This window comes from Bos taurus, chromosome 22 (assembly GCF_002263795.3).
Source record: "Bos taurus isolate L1 Dominette 01449 registration number 42190680 breed Hereford chromosome 22, ARS-UCD2.0, whole genome shotgun sequence".
Classification (NCBI taxonomy): domain Eukaryota; kingdom Metazoa; phylum Chordata; class Mammalia; order Artiodactyla; family Bovidae; genus Bos; species Bos taurus.
The window spans coordinates 48,444,676-48,465,123 of NC_037349.1; the positions used below are offsets into that span (position 1 = coordinate 48,444,676).

The following is a 20,448-nucleotide window of genomic DNA, read 5'->3' on the forward strand; positions in this document are numbered from 1 at the left end:
CAAAAGTTTCTAGAATCCTGGGAGCACCAAGATTCTGGCTCAAGGTTGAAATCTTAGCACCCAAGGCTTCAGATTCTGAGTGTAGGGGTCTGGAATGGGGTAGAGTGGCAGCTGTGGAGGGTGGAGACAGGGACTACTGTTGAGATGACGGGGGTCTCCTTGAGTGTCCTTATTCAGCCTCTCAGCCTCATCTCCCCTCTTGTCGATATTCTGTGACTCTCCTGTCCCCTGGATCAGCACTCAGAGCAGAGGGAATGGGGGTATGAGCATCCTCCCCCTACCTTCACTCTGGAGGAACCATAGATATAGGGCCTACAGGCAGAGGGGAAGTCTGGGAAGAACCCACCACTCACCTAGTGATGCTCTGGGCCCCGGGGCTCTGGGAGAACTGGAGGAGGGAGGCGGGGCAAAGGGGGCTTCTCTGGCACAAGGTGAATCCTGTTCCCTGACCCAGTGAAATGGGATGTGAGGCCTGGAGGCCAGATAGGAATAGGCCTGGGTGGAGAAGTCTGGCCACTCATCTGTTGCCAATTTCAGATCTGTAAAGTGTGGCCGGACCTCAAGTCCTCTTCCAAAGCACAGAGTCCCTTGGGCTGGAATGAGTACCCCTAGGCAACTTGGGCCGTGTCAGGGGAGCTGGGGAGCCAGGCCAAGGCTTCAGGGGGCTGGACTCTTGGTGTCAGGGACCTGGGCACAGAATCAACCTGTGGGGGGGTCTCTGTCATGGGCAGTGGAGGGGCAAGGAGCAAAGGAGAGCCCAGCTAGACCACCCATCCAGCTCATCAACTTCTGATGTCCCTTCCAGGCTATCTCTCCCCCTTGACATTTTGCTAGAGCCAAGGGACTTGGGTTTATGGACATTTCCGTATAAACCATCATAGCCTGGCCAGAAAAAAAGTCTCCCAAATGGAGAACCAGCTATTCTGACACAGAGCCACCAACTGGGCCAGCCGAGGTGGAGGGAGAGGCTGCAGGTGGATGGCGGGGCGCTCGACCCCTCCCTCCTCCTCCCGCCTTGGACGGGGTGGAGCCGCTGCCTTATAAGCAGCAGAGGCGGGTCTGGCGGTAACTGAGCAAACTACAACCAGCGGCATCGCGGGACCCAGGGCAGCTCTGCAAGCAGCTCGGTGCCCGTTCCTCAGCATGGCCCCCTCAGCCTGGGCCGTCTGCTGCCTCCTGGGGGGCCTCCTCCTCCGGGGGGGCAGTCCCAACCCCGGCCCCAGCGTGCCCCGCCTGCGGCTCTCCTTCCGAGGTAGGGCAGTGCACTCTGTGCGTGTCTATGGAGCCCGTGACCCTGCTATACCCCAGGTGTGGGACTCTAGCCAGCCCCAGGCAGTCTGTTCTGCCAGCCGGAGGGGGGATTCAGCCACTCCTAGAACAGCCTGCAGGAAGGACTTTACAGTTATTCCCGGCCATGTGCTCCCTGCTGGCTGCCAGAGGCTCCTGGGAGGAAGGCAGGGGGAGGGGGACCAATCCTGGCAGATGGGACCGGGGTGGAGGTGGGAGACAAGAGACACACTGGGGGAGAACCTGAGTGAGGGGGCTTAGAGAAAAGGAGACGGAGCTCAGTAGAGGCGGGCAGAGAGAGATGGGGAGGGGGCAGAGAGGGCAAGTCTGGAGGATCTGTCTACTCTCAGCTGCGCTCCTTGCCCAGGGCACACAGTGGGGAAGAGGGGGCCCCTCAGCCCATCCCCACAGCCCTGTTCCCACTCCTGCCTCTGGCAGCCCACTTTGTAATGCTGGCCTTTCTCTTCCCCTCCATCCGTGAGGCTCTGTGTGGCTTCCCTTCTTTGCCCATCCTGGTCCAGGAAGTTCCTCTGCAGATCTAACCTGTTGTGTTAGATCTGTTGTTAGATCTGTTAGATCACAACCATGTTGTGCTGCAGCTGGCACAAGCCTCTTCTGAATCTGATGAGACACAGGCTTGCAACAGAGTTTTCTTCGTGGGGAAACCAGAGGGATGGTCACCTTCTCCCAGTCCAAGGGGCGAGACTCAGGCCTTCTCTGGAGAGTTGGGGGGCAGGGGACATGGCTCCACTCTGGAGTCTGAAGGGAGTGTGGTGGTGGTGGGCTTGGGGAGGAGGGGGTGGAATGGGGTCCTGCCCTGGGAGCTGTGGCTTTGGGGGAGTCAGGCTACAAGAAAAGGTCCAAACAGGGCAAATCTCCTCCAAAGTACTGTCAGTCACGGAAGGCTTCCTGGAAGAGGCTGTTAATGAGTTTGGGGATAGAATTGAGTGTTTGGGGATAGAAAAGATGACTTTTGGGGCAGGCTTGGCTATCCCCCCTCCCCAAGGGTGGCCAGACATCCTGCTGTTTGTTTGCACACCCATCTCCTCCAGCTACCTAGCTGGACCCCAAAGACCTATTTCAGGACTCCCACCTCCTGGGACCCTCATCTGCAGACAGCCACCTCCATTCCTGGGTAGGCAGCGTCTATGGAGGAGAGAACCTTCTTTAGCCACATCCCTGGACCAGAGCCTAGAGATCCACCTGGCCGTATCTGGCCTCTCCCACACCCAGGCCTTAGGCAGATGCTCCCTCTGCTGGGAACACTCTCCCCTGTCTGCCCATCCCACTGAGTCAGCTTTGTATGCTGCTCAGACCACCCAGCCTTCCTCCAGGCTCTCCCAGCACTTCGCCCAGCTTGCAGCCATAAGTTCTGCTGGTGGGGCCATCTTCCTTGAGGAGCCGGTAGAGCACAGGCCAGGGGAAGGAGATGTGAACTGAAGACCAGGGGGCCATGGAGTGGAGGGAAAGGGGGCAGGCCTCTGGGTGGGCTTGGCTGGGTGGGGGGCTCTGAGTCCCCTGTCCCACCCACCCCCAGGAGTCACTTCCCAGAAGCCCTCCAGCAGCCCTGTGGATGGAAACATTTTCCAGATGTGAGTGTGTGGGGGGCGGTAGATGCACAGCTGGGACCCTCCACCTCCACAAACTGGCTGGAGAAGTGGGCTGAGCAGCAGCTCTGACCCCCTCCCTCGGCTCCCTCCTAGACCTCCTATCTGCCAACCGTTCTGCCATCTTTCTGGGCCCCCGGGGCTCCCTGGACCTTCAGGCCCTGTACCTGGACGAGTACCGGGACCGACTGTTTCTGGGCGGCCGTGATGCCATCTATTCTCTGCGGTTGGACCAGACATGGCCAGATCCCCGGGAGGTGAGCTGGACAGTTTGGGAAGCAACTCTGTCTGAGGGCTAGGTGACTCCAGACGGGAGGCTGACTGGGGCAACTGAGGCTGTGAGGTCAGGGGTCAGCCAGGCTGACCTGGCTGTGTTTCAGGTCCTGTGGCCACCACAGCCCGGACAGAGAGAGGAGTGCGTTCACAAGGGAAGAGATCCTTTGGTGAGTGCTATCAGGAGGGACTGTCCCCGACCCTGACCCACACCCAGGCCCTGACCCCAGGTGCCTGAGCTGGGGCCACGTGGAACAGATCTTGATGGTCTGGTAGAATCTCTCCTCACCCAAGATCCATCCCCCATCTGCCTTCTCCCCAGGTGGAGTGCGCCAACTTTGTGCGGGTGCTGCACCCCCACAACCGGACCCACCTGCTGGCGTGTGGCACTGGCGCCTTCCAGCCCACCTGTGCCCTCCTTGCTGTTGGGCATCGTGGAGAGGTGAGCTGCCGCGGCCCCACAAAGGGCTGGGAAGCTGTGACATTTCCTCCTACTGTCTGAATTCTACCCATTGAGCCTGGGTCGGGGCAGAGGGGTCAGAGCCTGAAAGGCGCCTTTGTGCCAGGGAGCCGCCCCTACTGGCAAGGTCCTGAATGAGGGCGCCTTCCACCCACCCCACTGTCTAGCCGCACGCAATGGCCACTGCCCGGGTAGGGGGCTGGCACTGCTTTCCCAGGTAACTCGTCTCCCTCCCTCTCCCCAGCATGTGCTCCATCTGGAGCCCCGAAGCATGGAAAGTGGGAGGGGGAGATGCCCACACGAGCCCAGTCGTCCCTTCGCCAGCACCTTTGTAGGTGGGTGACACCCAGGCCAGGGCCGGCATGACAAAGGTGGGGGTTGGCCAGCATCATTGGGAAGGGATGGGCCAGGTTCAGGGCCTGGCCCTCCTCCCCTGACTCTGCCCCCACCCCAACCCTAGGAGGGGAGCTGTACACAGGCCTCAATGCCGACTTCCTGGGGCATGAGGCCATGATCTTCCGGTCTGGGGGTCCCCGACCAGCCTTGCGTTCTGACTCTGACCAGAACCTCCTGCACGGTGAGCTCAGGGCTCTGCGAAGAGCAAGGCTGACTGGGTTCTGCCCCTGGCACCAGCAGCGAGGAGGGAGTGGGGACCGGAGGGGCAGCCCATCCCCACTCCACTCCCTAAGACCCAGTGGGGTCCCTGGGGTCCCTGCGCCTCTTCTCCTCCTCACTGGTTCACCCCTGCCCTGTTCCTCCCCGTGAGGGCCCTCCCAACTCCTCCCTGTTACCTCCCAGACCCCAGGTTTGTGCTGGCCGCCCGGATCCCTGACAATTCTGACCCGGACGACGACAAGGTGTACTTCTTCTTCTCGGAGACAGTCCCCTCGCCTGACGGAGGCCCGGGCCGTGTCACCATCAGCCGAGTGGGCCGCGTCTGTGTGGTGAGAGCTGTGGAAGGGACAGTGAGGTTGGAATCCTGGCCATACACGTCTTCCCAGCCCTGTCCCCACCTGAAACTGTAGGCAAACTGAAGCAAGGGTGTGGAGCTGACATCCATGCCTCCCTCCAAGGGTGAGGGTGGAGGAGCAGGAAAGGGGGGGCCTGTCCTCGGGCCCCAAGGCTGACCGGCCCCCACCCCCCAGAATGATGCGGGCGGCCAGCGGGTGCTGGTGAACAAATGGAGCACCTTCCTCAAGGCCAGGCTGCTCTGCTCCGTGCCTGGCCCTGGCAGTGCCGAGACCCACTTCGACCAGCTGGGTAAGGGCATGGCCAGAGCACACAGGGTGAGGGCTGGAGAGGGCTCAGAGCCCGTGAGTGGGGGGCACTGGCGGTGGCCTTCTGTCTCCCAGAGGACGTGTTCCTGCTGTGGCCCAACTCGGGGAAGAGTCTGGAGGTGTACGCTCTGTTCAGCACGGTCAGGTGGGCAGATGGCCTCCCCTCACCCCCACCCCCGGCCCTGTCTCTACACCCTGGCCTCCCCTGTTGAGCCCCTGCTCTCACGTCCCAGCCTAGCCAGGAGTCCCTGACTCTGTCCCTGACTCGGTGACTCCGTGGCTGTATTCTTTGCCTGGGTGTCCTTGTTTTCCCGTCTCTGCTGACCGCAGGCCCCATCATCCTCTCTATGGAACTATGCTGCCCCCTTCCTGTCTCTGAGAACCTCCCTGGCCTGACTATCCCTGTCTGTTCTCTGCAGTGCTGTGTTCCAGGGCTATGCCATCTGTGTGTACCACATGGCTGATATCTGGGAGGTCTTCAAGGGGCCCTTTGCCCACCAAGATGGTCCCCAGCACCAATGGGGCCCCTATGGGGGCAAGGTGCCCTTTCCACGTCCTGGCATGGTGAGTATCTACCTGGGACCAGGGCAGGGAAGAGGGCTGAGTAGATGCTGGGAGGGGCTCTAGATGCCAAGGACAGGCTTGGGTCTGCGCAAAGCCCCAGGGCAGCAGCTGGGCTGGGTGGGGTGAGGAGGGGAGCGGAGCCCTGACTACACTGAGGAGTCTCTCATACAGCACTAAGGGTCCACGAGCTGTCCCTCAGAGGCTGGTGTGAACAGCCAGTGGAGTCTAGACACAGACTGGGGGTGGGGAATGTGACAACCCAGGAGGCTTCAGGCACTCCCTTTGCCATGGCCTACAGTGTCCCAGTAAGATGACTGCACAGCCAGGACGACCCTTTGGCAGCACCAAGGACTACCCGGATGAGGTGCTGCAGTTTGCCCGAGCCCACCCACTCATGTTCCGGCCCGTGCGTCCCCGGCGGGGTCGCCCTGTCCTTGTCAAAACCCATCTGGCCCAGCAGCTACGTCAGATCGTGGTGGACCGTGTGGAGGCAGAGGACGGGACCTACGACGTCATCTTTCTGGGGACTGGTAGGTGGGCTGCCTGGGGTGCCTGGCCAGGGGAGGTGTGCGGGGACCTGAGCTGCCCCTTCCTCTCCCACTGACCCCTCCTCCCCTGCCCCAGACTCAGGGTCCGTGCTCAAGGTCATTGCCCTCCAGGGGGCGGGCTCTGCAGAGCCTGAGGAAGTAGTTCTGGAAGAGCTCCAGGTGTTTAAGGTGAGCAGGGGGAACTGATGGGGAAGGTTCCCTTAGGCTCCATCCCTGTGTCTAGGCCTGGCTACAAGGAAGCAGGAGCAAAGTGTAGGAGGGAAATGGACCTATCTTTACCGAACCCGCAGTCAGTGGGCAGTGGGCCTCACTATCGCAGAGGCCTTGCCGACGCTTCTAAATGACTGCGGGCCTAGAAACATAGTCTGTGAGTTGAGAGGTGGGGGGCCCAGGGACAGATGGCCAAGGCGATCGCCCCTTGACAAAGCCCTGCCAGGCTCAAGTTGCAATGAGGAGTGACTGACACCCCAAGGGGTTCTGTTGACCCCTCTACAGAGTCAGGCAGGGGGTCATCTGTGTTTGGGGAACTGCTGAGCTTCCCCAAGTGGGTGGAATGGGTGATTTGGGACAGCTGCCTCATTGCTGGGGGACAGGGCTGTGGGAGGGGACACCAGAGCTTTGTGCTTTTAGCCAAGCCTTGGAGGCCAGCCAGGGAGAGGGGACCTTTCTAAAACACAATGTGTGGGAAAGACCATCTGGTCTTAGTTGCCAGGGAGTGCACTGACCTGGGAGAAAGATGGCTTTCACTCAGAGGCTGGAAGAGGCTGAAAGCAGGGATTCAGGGCAGGTCTCACTTCTTTCCCAGGTGCCAACACCCATCACTGAGATGGAGATCTCCGTCAAAAGGGTAAGAGCAGCTGCCATGACTGCCAAATCCTCCTTCCTCTGATCTCCTGAAGTTTCCCTGAGCCCTGCTGTTTCCCAGCGGGCCCTGGGGCTGCCTGATTAGGCCCTGCAATGACGGTTGTGGGTTCAGCTAGGAGCTGAGATTCCCACGCATGAAACCCATGGGCAGTGGGAGGCCCTCAGTAAGTAAGCCTGTGTTCAGATAAGGGGAGATCCACAAAGGCCAGCAACTCAGGGCAGACAAAAACATGCTTGAAAACAGGATCCAGATTTTACATCAAACAGATTTTAAAGACATGCTGTGTGTCCTTTTGCAAGTGGCAAAACCTCCCCAAGTTCATCTGCCCCAGTTTATCTTTGGGTAAATCTCGACTTTTGTGCTAGAACTGCTCAAGGCAGTTCACCTCTAAAGTCAGAGGCAAGGCCATTGGGGTAGAAGGCAAAGGTCTGCTGCTTGGAGGGTCTGGAAAAGCCCCGTAGAAAAAAGACCCCAGGTGTGCCCCATCTCATCCACGCCCTAGCATAGGATCCGACGCAGATCAGGTGGGTGATAAACATTTTTTGTTCTGGGAATGCACTCAGGAGGTTCTGAAAGACTCTTGCAAATGTCAGGAGTGCCGAGGGGGCTGAGAGCCTAGCTGCTTCTGTGTGGAGCACAGACTCACCTCGGGCTCTGCCTGTGTCCCTCCCAGCAAATGCTGTACGTGGGCTCAAGGCTGGGCGTGGCCCGGTTGCAGCTGCACCAGTGCGAGACGTATGGCAGTGCCTGTGCGGAGTGCTGCCTGGCTCGGGACCCCTACTGCGCCTGGGACGGTGCCTCCTGCACCCGCTACCGGCCCGGCTCCAACAAGCGGCGGTTCCGCCGCCAGGACATCCGGCATGGCAACCCTGCTCTGCAGTGCCTGGGGCAGAGCCAGGAGGGTGAGCGGCGGAGGGCACGGGTTGCCCCTGTGGAGGGTGGCCTCAGGCTGCTCCTGTGGTCACAGGCAGCCCTCAGTTTCTGTGTGTGTGTAGCTCCTGTCAGCTATGGGTGCAGTGTCTTTGGGTAGAGAGAAGGGCTTAGGGATCAGCAGATGCCTAGTCCCTGTCACATTCATGGGGGGTCCTGGGCTGTGGGAGTCAGTTGGTGGTCCTGGGGGCCTTACAGTTCCTGAGCTGAGCCCACTTCCAAATCTTCCCCAGAGGAGACTGCAGGACTCGTGGCGACCACCACTGTCTACGGCACGGAGCACAACAGCACCTTCCTAGAGTGTCTGCCCAAGTCCCCACAGGCTGCCGCGCATTGGTTCTTGCAGAGGCCCGGGGACGAGAGGCCTGAGCAGGTGAGTGAGGACCCTGGCTCCAGCCTGCACGTGTCCTGCAGTCACACCCCTCCCTGAACTCTCAGGGGGAACCTGTCAAGATCAACTTAAGAAAAGCGTGTATCAGGCCCCTGGGGTGCCTAGAAGGAGGTGTCCCTGTTCCTGCCATCTGGGAACACCCAGGCCAGATGTGGTAGAACTTCTCCAGTGACAGGCAGCCCACAAATTTCCAGGCCCTGGGCTGGGCTCTGTCTGAGAGGGCCCGGCAGAGATGGCGGAGAGGGAAGGGGGGCTGGGCTGGTCAGGAAGGCTCCCATGCTTACACATATGGCTCATCTTTGAAGGGGTCTCTTCCTCAGGGTCTTCCTTCACCCTAGGAGGCCTGGGCCCCTGACCACCGGCCCTTGCACATACACCTCCACCACACACACATACACACAAGTACACACTGCCTGGCCCCTCACTTCCTCCCTAGAGTCCAGCTGTCTGCCTAGGCCCTCTCCTCCCCCATCCAGGAAAGTCTGTCAACCCCAGAGATGGCTTCAGTCTGGGGCCTGAGCTTGGGTGTGGGTGGCGCAGGGTGAAGAGCCATTCTCAAGCTGCTCCCACAGATGGGAAGGGGAGGGAGTGGGTTGATTACAGGAGGGGCTCTCCTCCCAGCTTGAGAACTGGGGGAGGCCAGCCTTGGGCCAGCTGTTAGGCTGGGCACTGAGAAGTCTCCCTGGGAGGGCAGAGTCAGGGGAGCAATGAGATGGAGTTACACACCACTCACCACCCAAGCAGTGCAGCCTTGGTGTACACACGTGCAGACAAAAGCCCAGCCAGGGTCCAGGCCAAAGATGGGTTGGATCGGAACCATGCTTCCCTCCTACACCATGATGGGCCTGTGGGCCCTTCAATATCGGGGGAGTGAACTGTGCAGACCAAGACAGGGAGAGCTCTGTACAGTGTCGAGTGTAGAGCAGTTTTAGTCCTCGGGCTGGGGGTAAACCCTGACTTGAGAAAAAGCCCATAAATACCCTTTAACCTTCTCTGTTCTCTGGGAATGTGTGCCAGGGGCCCCCAAGGCCAAGATAGGGGCTCCAGAGCTCTGACGAGGGGAGAAACCAGTCAATCAAACCTTTGAGAAGCCCCCTTCGCAGGCCCTGTCCTGGGTTCTGGGAAAGTGAGGCCCTGCCGGCAGTTAGTTCAGTCAAGGACGCTGAGCCTGCATGCTGCTGGGAAGGGGAGAATGAACCCTGAGATGGCAAATGTGGAAAAGCAAGGGGCAAAGAAGTTGATGGGGCAAACACTGCTCCAGGCGCCCTCACGCCCTCCCACACCTCCAGCAGGTGAAGACTGACGAGCGCGTCCTGCAAACAGAGCAGGGGCTGCTGTTCCGCAGGCTCAACCGCCTGGATGCGGGCACCTATACCTGCATGACGCTGGAGCATGGCTTCTCCCAGGTGGTGGTCCGCCTGGCTCTGGAGGTGATCGTGCCTGCACAGCTCGACATTCTGTTCCCCCGGGAGACGAGGCCAGAGGAGCCCACAGCCCGAGGCGGCCCCACCTCCCCCTACTCCAAGGCCTGGTATAAGGATATCATGCAGCTCATCGGCTTCGCCAACCTGCCCCGGGTGGATGAGTACTGTGAGCGAGTGTGGTGCCCCTCCCGCAGCCGCACCCGCGGCAAACAGGCCAAGGGCAAGAGCTGGGTGGGGCTGGAGCTGGGCAAGAAGGTGAAGAGCCGGGTACAGGCTGAGCGCAATCGGACACCCCGGGAGGTATGAGGCTACATAGAGGAGGGAGGAGGAGGGGGTGGTCGGGATGGGCCGAGTGGCCAGCAGCAGCCCCCAGCATCTCCCACCCACCCAGCTAGGGCAGAGGGGATTAACGTGCCTGATGGCCTCTTAGAGATAGAATCTCTGAGAGGCCCCCTCCAGGCCACCCGCAGGATAGGCTGGGGCCTGATGGAGGGCCCTGTGTCCCAGGCCTGTTCCTTGTCCCTCTCTGGGCTCTCAGTCCCAGGCGGGAGTCAACACCCTCTGGCTGCTGGCAACCCCAGTGGGTCTGCTATTTGTTCTTGAGCAAGGCTCCCACAGCACATTTCCGCTTGTGCCCAGAGGCGAGAGGGTTGGGTAGTTCTTACCCAGCCTGCAGAACAATGGCCATTCTGAGTGACCCTTAGAGTGGGTGTGTGGGTGCAGCTGAGGTGGTGTCTGGGCAGGGGGCCCACAGGCAGATAAGGAGGGTGGAAGTCGCCCGTCAGCTAGCACTGGCTAAGAAGACCTACCTTGACTGAGGTGGAGAGGGAAAGTGGAGGCGCTGGGAAGGTGGAGCAGCAAGAACCCCCTCCCACTTTGTGCCCTGATGTTTGGTGCTTACCTGCCACCGCCCACCCCCTCTTCTCCATCTCAAAATCACAGAAGCACAGGCTGCTAGAGCTCCCTGAACCTCCCAGCCTAACTTCTCTACCCCGGGTCCCATTGCTGCCAGGCATGTTTCCTGAGATGCCCACCCCCTCCTGATGGGATTGCCTCTCCCCACCATCAGGGTCTCCATGTTGATGGGCAGGGAGAGGGTGAATTCTGGGAGAAGCTGTCCCTCATCTTTGTGGACTAGGAGATAGGGAGAGGGGAGTTGGGGTATTTAGAGGAGTGGGCTGTCTTTCCCAGGGCAATGCAAGCTTGCACACAGCTGGGACAATGGGGACGTGGCAGCTGTGTGAGCAGGCTGTGTGGTGAGGACAGAAGGCAGCGCTCTGCCTAGGGGGCCACAGAGGACTGAGATGGGGAGAGGTCAGGAGACCCTAGTATCGGCTACGGGACCCAGGAGCAGGAATTCTCAAGGCCCCAAGAAGGTGTCAATCAGCCCAGAAGCCACAGGTTTCCCACCCTGGGATCTTTGGTTTCTGCTAAATAAGGGTTTGTCATGGGTGGTTCATTTATGAACCCTATATTTTTCTTTTAAGGGAGAAAATTGAAGGGGGAAGCTGCTAAAGCCTGCTGGTTCTTGGGGGGTGCTGCCAGCTCAGGTAGTCAGGACACATTCTGTCTGGGTGTGTAGGGAGGTGTTTTTGCCATCAGCAGTAATGTGTTTCTTGGGCTGGGGAGCATGGAGGAGGAGGAGGACTAAATGAAAAGTTGTTCCCAGCCTGCATATGAACAAGTCAGTGACGCACAAAATGGACAGGAGGGGAACAAGAGCCTCAGGTTCAAGATTCCCTCCATTAAAAACCAAGAGGAAGGAAGGGGGGAAAAAAAACAGATAAAAAGACAAGGCTTCCTGCCCGCCTGAACTCAAACCCAGACTGTGTCTGCCTTGGATTGCATCTGAGCCCCACGTCCACTCCCCACCTCTAGAGAACTGGGATCTGAAACAGGCCCCTTCCCCTCTTCTCATGGAAAGTGAGCCAGATGTGTCCTGAGGCTAACCTGACAGCACTTGGGGAAGCCTGCAGCCAGCGGCACTTGTGGCTGGGATGTCAGCAGGTAAAAGCAGAGGAGGAGCACTGTGCGGAGGGGGCTGGAGAAGAGAGGGGAGGAGAAGACAGCGGCTATGGAAGAGCGTAGGGGGAGAGCCCAGAGCCCCAGGCATGGATGTCAGAGCTGCCAGCAGCTCTGCCCCCGAATCCCAAGTTTTTTCAGTGGCAACTAGGCTGGGTCCCCTGGGGAAGTTACTCTGGAAAATGGAGGGAAGAGTTCAAAATCCTGACAAGGAACACCTGCACTTGGAAAATATGGATAGCTTCTACTGATCTCCACCCCGCCATCCCCATGGTACCTTGTGTTATTCACTCCTGGAAATGCCTCTGTGTGTGAATTCTATTTTTGTATTCATCTGTCGGGATGGGCCTCGTGGTTTCTCTGTCTTCAAAGCACACTTCTCATAATTACCATTGTTCTTTATATCGTCACCGCCCCTGAGTGCTGGTGAGGAGAGTGCAGGGGTTTTCCACACAACCTACAGGGAAAGGGATGAAGCTAATATTTATATCACGCAATTATATCATTATTGTGTCTGTGTATTTCTGTACTAAATTGATGCCATTCATGTGAGCTGTAAATGAGGGGCCTTCCCTGTCCATTCCAGAAGGGCAAAAACACCCTGGGTGGTTTTTTCTAAAAGGCAAGGAGATGGGTATCAGAGGAAGGAAGAAGTCAGAGGGCTTTGCTTATGAAGCTGAGATTGCTTATTAAATTAGGAAAATCCCATCCCATGGGCTTCTGAGACTTCTTGGAACTTCAGGAAGATGTTGAGCCAGGAAAAAAAAAATGCTGGCAAAGGGCAGCTGGCACGTAGGCAGCCTGCTCCTTTTTCACAATAACGCTTGACTTTGTGACAGCAACATTTGGCCTGGTGCCTGTCTTCAGCAGCCACATACCAACGTATATTAAAGCCACTGTGCTCTTGCTGGCGGCGGGGGCGGGGGTTGGGGGTGGAGGGGGTGGGGAACAGGGAGGGGGGCAGGCTGTGCTGTGGGAGCTGCAGCTTTGGGAGAGGAGGGGGAGCCCCTGAGTCTGAACTACTGTGCAGGCTGCAGGAGCCACCTCTCCACCAGCCCCACTCCCCACCGTGACATCATGCCCCTGCCCCAAGAGCAGACTCCACTGGTGCCAGACGGAGATAGGAAAAGGCAGGGTTGCTTTAGAAATGGGAAGGACATCACCCCAAGTCACCACAGAGCCCAGCCTCTTGCTTGGATGGGCCCTTCAACCCATGCTATGGACTAGTAGGCTTAACAGTCGTCAGTCATTAGTCCCATCTTGCAACCCCGGCCCTGGAGCAGGGCCCCTGCTTTTGCCCCCTGGCCCGTGCACAAGCACCCAGGCCTCACAGAAAGTGAGGCCACCACCACCATCTGAGAAGCCTCATCAGAGCACCGTGTGTTGTGGACTGCTGGGCTGGGTGGGTGTGTGAATAGGGAGGGAGCCCCCCTCTCCCCTGGGATGCATGGTGTCTCTGCTCCCACATCACCACCATTCATTCCCTGAAGACCCCCTGGGCCTGGACTTCCCTGGGCCCCTCACCACCCCACCCCACCCCCCATCCCCCCATCTGGAGCCCTATTTCCTGCCACAGGAATTTCACTCTATCTTCTGCTCCCAGGTTTTTCCTCTGTCTTATATGTCCCCTGGTCTTTGGGCCTGTTTTATGATTTCTCAAACAGGTCTAGAGCTGGAAAGGGGCTTCGAGAAAGAGGTTAGTCAAATGACGTCCAAAATGGTGTCCTTTGGAACAACTGTATCATGAGATCCTTGACAAGTCAGATAAACACAGGATTTCTGTCCCCTTAGCCCCACAGAGCTGTGCATTGCCTGCTTGCTTGCCCTGTGAAGCTCCTGAGGAACCCACGATGATTCCTCATTAACTAGCATGTCTACTCTGTGCTATATGACCTTCCAAAACATGTGGTCCTCTAGCCCCCCGCCCCTGCCTTTCTTTCCCCATGGAGCAGCTGCCATTTCATGTTTCTAATGTTCTGAAGAGCATATTTTGGGGGAAATGCTGGTTAGATTAATTCCCGCCCTTTACATGTGAGATTAATTAATTAATCTCTGCCTTCTAAGCCTCTAAGCTCTGGAGGCCCTGACTTCCCAGATGGAATAGACACATCTTGGTTTCCCATGGCCAGCACCACGGCAGGACCTGACACCCCATGCTGCCACGCCGCCGGTCTGGTGTTCCTGGGACCTGGACTCTGCCCTGCCTCTGGCTTCTGTCCTCTCACACCCAGCCCGCCTCCCCAGCCCACTTCCTGCTCCTCTTGTGTCTGGCATGTTCCTCTGCGGAGGGTTAGGGTTCACTCCAAGCTTGTGGCTGTCCTGTAGTCCACAAGACTAGGTTTCTAAGCAAGGGTAAGGGGCAGAGCGGGGGCAGGATGAGGGAGGAAGACAGTCCTTTTCACTTTCTCAAATGGCTTCTTTGCTAAGCCAGGGTCCGGTCTCAGACACCCCTAGAATCCCCCGACTATAGGAGCAGGCAGGCAGCAGCCCTCAGGAGGCAGGTCTGGCTCCTGCCAGGTTTTCCTCTCTGTGGGCTGGCAAGGACCCGGGATGCGGTTGGAGTGAGGTGAGTCTCACAGGGCTCTGCAGTCCACCAAACTGAGGTGTCTCCCATCAGCCACATCTTCTTACAAGTAGCAGACAGCTGCTCAAGAATAGACCAGTTTTCACCCCAGTTAAGGATCTACCCCAACCTCACTCAAGTCCCAGCCTGAAAGGGCTCTGGCGAGGAGAAAGTTCAACACACAGCAAGATCAAATCCCCGGGGGGATATCTGAGATTACAAAATTGGCCCTGGTGTGCAGAGAGAATGAATGGGTGGGGCTAGGTTTAGATATAATACCTGATAAGGAGCTCAAGGATTGTTAGGCCTCCACCCTGGCTTCTCTTCCGGACTCACCCACCCTCCTGGTGCACAGGAGATGAAGAAAGTGGCCCCGTGCCCACTTCCCACTGCTCAGCCCCAGCCCGCCTTTGTGTGGGTACCACTGCTGGCCCCCCACTTCCTTAGAGGCCGTGTCCTAATGGAGCCTTTCACTTTCCCTGCTGGATTTTCATTAAGGAAACTTCTGGTTCCTCAACGTAGCCTATTAAAAAAAAAAAATCATTTTCCACTGGGGATGGGAAATGCTGCAGTCTCCAGGGAGGCCTTGCAAGGGATGCCCACCCTCATGCTCACACTGGGCCTCCAGCAGTCAACTAGTAGCTTGTACTCAGGAACTCTGCTGAGGACAGCTTAGGAGGCCAGTCTTAATTCCTGTCCCCTACAGAGGAAGATGACTGGAGTGCACCTAACCCATCCCAAGGGCGTATTTCACTGCCAAGAACATCCCACTGGGCAGAGAAGGAAGACCAGGGCAAGGGGACAGCTGCAGGCAGGAGAGGATTCCAAAGTGAAGCAAGGGGCCCAGAGCAGAGTCCAGGTGTCTGCCATCAAATGGAGGAGACAGAGACTTAAAGCCCAGATTTCCCACTTTGGGGGCCAACGGGGGCTCCGTTCTCACAGATAAAGGTACGGAAGAATGATGTGGCAGACCAGCAGCTTGCTTTATGGGCATGAGCTCATCTGTTCACTCTGCCTGCCCCCGCAGCTGATAAGAATCTGGTGCTGTTTCCTGCAGTCCAAGGGTCTCAGACAATGGTGTGAACGGCTGGCCCTACTGGAAAGGACATTGTTCAGGGAAGAAAAAACAACACACTAGCACAAAGCCAGAGCAGGATCTGCCCAAACGTAAGGGCCTGTTTACAAATCTACCATTTTCAAGTAGGGGGACACAATGGGGAATTGTTTCTGGTGAGGCTAGGGTCCCCTCCAGAATGCTCCTGGGGGCTGGGGATGGCTTTGATGGCCCAGACAGGTCTCAGATGCTCTGTGAGGGACTGACACTGATGGCGCACATGCCTTCCTGTTTATCAGAGGTGCACTTCAGGACAGGCTCCAGGAGTGAGTTTACACCCAAGACCGGGGGAGGAGCTCCTCGGCTTCACTCCCTCTACTGAGGCCATGAACTCAGGGATGTCAGGGGGCTGGAGGTGGTTTGCCAGGGAAAAGTGAGATTATTTTCTGAAAAACATCAACTCTTTGGTTTATGGCCTGCAATTGCCATTCTGCTTTTTGGAAAAAATGCACAAGACCCTTGCAAATAGCCACCCCCTCTGCAATGGGGCTCCCTGGCTTGGTCTGTAAGGGAGCCTTCTCACATCAGGGACCCTGTGATGCTACAACTCACCTGCAGGCAGTCTGGGAGCACACAGGGGGCTGATGCTATGTCCCTGGGATCAGGGCCAATGGGGGTGCTGTTTCTCATAACAACCTCCTGCTCTGTCCACAGGAAGTCAGAGCCTTTGAACCACAAACCAAAGACCCTGATGTCAGAGTGTGTGTGTGTGTGTGTACACGCAGCAGGAGGGTAAGGCAGAAGAGGAAAAGAACCGTATTACTCAATCCCCTTGGAATTGGGAGATCCCATTTTTAGGGGTAAGAGGAGGGCAGCTGTGGTTAGGAAGATCGTTTTGGGTCTAGAGAGATCTGGAAGGCAGTCCTATCTAAGGACCTGACCTATGATACTAAGTGTCATTAGTAACTTAGAAGTTATAGTCATGTCTATACTCATCTCTAAATATAACAGGGGCACAGCTCATGAATAAACTTGAATGGGTGTGTTCAGAACACCTGAATAGCAGTAAGTCCTGTGCAATCCTAAAATAGAAGGAAGCTTCCCTAAGCCTTTCTCAACCTTCCATGTGTAAAGGGTTAGAATCTTCTTCCTCAATGTGCTCCCAGTGCCCTCTGGTGTTTGACAGTTAAACAACAGCCTGATAAATGCAGGATTTGAGCACATCCAATAAATAATCCAGGTGACAGCAAACTGACTCTGAATGTGGGGTACCAAGCCAGACACCATGAGGGGGAGAAAGGTTAATAAGATAGACAGGTCCCTTCCTATCAGGGGCTTCCAATCTAGAGGAAGAGACAATTATGGGACCAGATGGAGAACAGCACAGGCTATCATAGGGGTACAAGCAGAGCTCAGAGGGAGTGCCTAGGCATGAAGAAGTGGCCCTTATACCGGGTTCATCAGGCTAATGATAGAGGTTATGGCTCTCTAGACTCTAAGCCTCATGTTCAGGGCCCATTATGCCAGGGTAGCCATGGCAGAGTGCCCATGAAAGACCCTAGATGTCCATCTCAGTGGGGGCCATCCTAAGTCAAGAAGAGCTAGCAGATGTTTCATGGCAATTACCAGAAGGGAAAAGGATAGATATGTCAGCAAAGCAAGAGGATGTAGGAAACCATACAGAGAGAAGGCTTTTGCTGTCGTCCTGTGAGGCACAAGGGTCTGAGCTGAGCATTGGCCGTGGGATAGAGAGGAAGGCAAACATGTAAAAAATTCAAATGGACAAGAAAGAGCGTGGTTGAGCAGAAAAGGAAACGGAAGGAGATTCTGAAGTTTCTGGCCCTAGTTCATGGTCCCCACAGAGGTAAGAATTAGAGCAAGGGGAGCAGGGGCCCTGGGGAGATTTTATTTGATGTCTATTCCTATTCTCCCCAAGTGAGCTATTTGTTTTAGGTCCTAAGTTATAAAACAGTAATTCTCTCAGATACACCATTTATGGAAACAAGTATTTAAAATATTCAAGACGAGGGACTTCCCTGGTGGTCCAGTGGTTAAGAATCCCCCTGCCAATGCAGGGGACGTGGCTATAATCCCTGGTCCAGGAGGATCCCACATGCTGTGGGACAACTAAGCCGGTGCGCCACAACTGCTGAATCTCGAGTGCCGAGAGGCTGTGCTCCACAACGAGAGAAGCCACCACATTGAGAAGCCCACGTACTGCGACAACAGGGTGGCCCCCACTTGCCTCAACTAGAGATAGCCTGTATGCCACAACAAAGACCAGCCCAGCCAGAAAGAAATAAATAATGCAGATGAGTCTGGGCTCTCTTGTAGGGCCAAAAAGTAAAGAAGTGCTCAGAACAAACCAAAACCCAAAGGGAACACAATAATGGCAGTATGTGAAAAGGACACAGGAGTCCCAGTGGCCAAAGCTAGAACCACCTGAATAAGCAGAACCAACAGAATAAGTACACCTGGATTATAACCCAAAGTGTAATATACGTATCCATGAGTCCATACTGATATAAATGATTGAGCAAATAAGTAAGTGGGAGAGGACAGGTAAATCTCCCATGCAGAAAGACTCCAGAAAATATATGTAGATACTCAGTCCTTAAAGAAGGAGGGGACATAAATCCCCACTCATTAATTGTGGGCTGCACAGAGTGGCTTCTTTCCAAAATGTAGTGTATGAAAGGGGGAAAGGGAGTAATTTTTCTCTTTCTGGAAAAACTCGACAAACGCTAATTTGGCCAGCTGACCAAGACGAAGGTCAAGAAGGATAAGTTACACTGATCATACATAACTTCAATTTGATGTGATAAAAATGGCACTTTACCTGTGTGGTCTTCCTCCCTCAAACCCACGAGTGTGTGTGTGTGCTCCAGTCGCTCAGTGTGTCCAACGCTTTGAGACCCTTTGGACTGTAGCCTGCCAGACTCCTCTGTCCGTGGGATTTTTCTGTCAAGAATACTGTAGTGGGTTGCCACTTCCTACTCCAGGGGATCTTCCTAATCCAGGGATAGAACCCACATATCCTGCGTTTCCTACATTGCAGGCAGATTCTTTACCGCTGAGCCATCGGGGAAGCCCTAATCATAAGGAAAACCATCAGACAAATCCAAATTGAGTGGTCCTCAACAAAACACCTGACCATACTCCTCAAAATTGTCAAGGTCATAAAAAACCAGGAAAATCTGACAAACTGTTAGAGCCAAGAGAGCTAAAGACTCAGGATGACTCATTGCAATGTGGTATCCTGGATGGGTGGCTAGAATAGAAAAAAGACATTAGGTAAAAACTAAGGAAATCTGAATAAAATATGAGCTTTATTTGGTTAATAGTAATGTATCAGTATTGGTTCAATAATAGTAATGTATCAGTATTGGTTCATTAATTGTCACAAATGTACCGTATTGCTGCCAGACATTAATGGGGGGAAACTGGGCTTGGGGTATGTGGGGACTCTGCAGTATCTTCACAATTTTTCTTTAAATCTTTGAAAACTATCCCAAGTTAAAAGTTTAAGGCAAAAGCCCAGTTATTTGAGACTGGCTGATTAGGCCCAGATGAAGAGGACGTCAAAGTTGGACTTTCTAGCTCACAAAAATGGGGTTAGCTATTAACATCAATGAAGAGTAAGGGCATACACACTGTGATAAAGTTAATAAGGGTGTGTGCACACATGTGCACTGTTCTGATAGGCACCAACTGCACACAGAAATCGGGCAACTGAATGTCTGGGTGACAAAACGCACCCCATCTCCCCACTCCCACTGTGAGCTCCACCTGCCGCCCACTGCAGCAGGAGTTTAGAGGGTGCTGATAGAGGGCCATTATTTTCAGTTACAGTGGTATTTCTCACACTTGAGTAGTACAGAAATGGACTCTTTTTTTTAAAGGAAAAGATATACCCCAGATGTCTGAGAATATGCCTGATGACCCAAAATATATAAGCTCTGTAAGAAACTAATGTCTTAATTTTGAAAGTATCTTTCAGTTGTGAATTATTGCTGCAAGAGTTAAATCTTTAGGATAGGTAAAATACTGTTTAAAATATAACTTGAAACCTCTCTTGTCACTTGCAGAGCGCTAACAAAGTGTCCTTGGATGTCCAGATTAGGAACCACAGCACTGAGTCCCCTAATTTGCGGGAGAGAAAATGAAAAAAGGCAGTCATGGGGGAGCTGTGAGAAGGCCCAAGGAGCAGCAAGCTCAGAAGGAGCGGGCTCTAGGAGGCAGGTCTTCCAGAAAATCAGTGCATAGCCATCTGATGTTCAGCCTACAAGGAAAACTGTAATTGCAGGCAATTGATCATGTGGAATATATGGGAAGAATTAGCTATGGGTAAATAGCATGCAAAGAATTGAATCATTGGAAAAGACCCTGATGCTGGGAGGGATTGGGGGCAGGAGAAGGGGATGACAGAAGATGAGACGGCTGGATGTCATCACCGAATCGATGCACATGAGTTTGGGTGAACTCCGGGAGTTGGTGATGGATAGAGAGGCCTGGCGTGCTGCGATTCATGGGGTCGCAAAGAGTCGGACATGACTGAGCAACTGAACTGAACTGACTGAAATAGCAAAAAAAAAAAAAAATTTGTTTAAAGGAAAAAAAAATGTACAGGAGAGGAAAAATAAACATAGTATACCCCTTGACTCAGTAGTAAAGAGCAATTACATAGCCATAGTAACGTAAACACTGAAGGTTAATTTAACAGAAATTGTGATGTAATTATAAAAGACGGAGGGAATGAAAATGGGAAGGTTTTAAAGGTGCTAGGTCTTTATGGAACGTATAGGAAGTAAAAAATGTCCTACGATTAATATATTAAGAAATGGCTAAAAAAGTGGAAAGTAGTTGTCTTTAGGGAATAATACTGGGGGTAGGGAAGGATGAGTCCAAAAAGCAATTTTCACTATAGTCCTTTTAGTATGCTTTGACTTTTTTAAAGCATTTACTTTGTCCCCAACTGCCCCTTTGGGATTCCAAGTGAATCTGGTCAAATCTGAATCACTGTACACCTTCAGGTGTAAGTCTTCAGGGGTCAGCAACATTTGAACCAACCCCACTCCAGTACTCTTGCCTGGCAAATCCCATGGATGGAGGAGCCTGGTAGGCTGCAGTCCATGGGGTTGTTTAGAGTCGGACATGACTGAGCGGCTTCACTTTCACTTTTC

General features: G+C 54.9%; 1 protein-coding gene across 2 annotated transcripts; it reads left to right on the forward strand.

Moving 5' to 3' along the window:
* Positions 1-1,067: 1,067 nt before the first annotated feature.
* On the forward strand, positions 1,068-12,156 carry SEMA3G (semaphorin 3G). 2 transcript variants are annotated; one of them, XM_010817831.4, is made up of 16 exons: positions 1,068-1,252; positions 2,991-3,151; positions 3,275-3,337; positions 3,490-3,609; positions 3,872-3,962; positions 4,088-4,204; positions 4,426-4,571; positions 4,773-4,887; positions 4,980-5,049; positions 5,324-5,468; positions 5,767-5,998; positions 6,093-6,184; positions 6,822-6,863; positions 7,555-7,783; positions 8,045-8,184; positions 9,492-12,156. In XM_010817831.4, exons 1-16 carry the CDS (start codon positions 1,144-1,146, stop codon positions 9,930-9,932), a joined length of 2,313 nt encoding a protein of 770 aa, XP_010816133.2. In that variant the 5' UTR covers positions 1,068-1,143; the 3' UTR covers positions 9,933-12,156. The 2 variants fall into 2 exon arrangements, with proteins under 2 accessions (XP_010816133.2, XP_002697068.2); XM_002697022.6 differs by having other exon boundaries at positions 9,495-12,156.
* Positions 12,157-20,448: the final 8,292 nt, after the last annotated feature.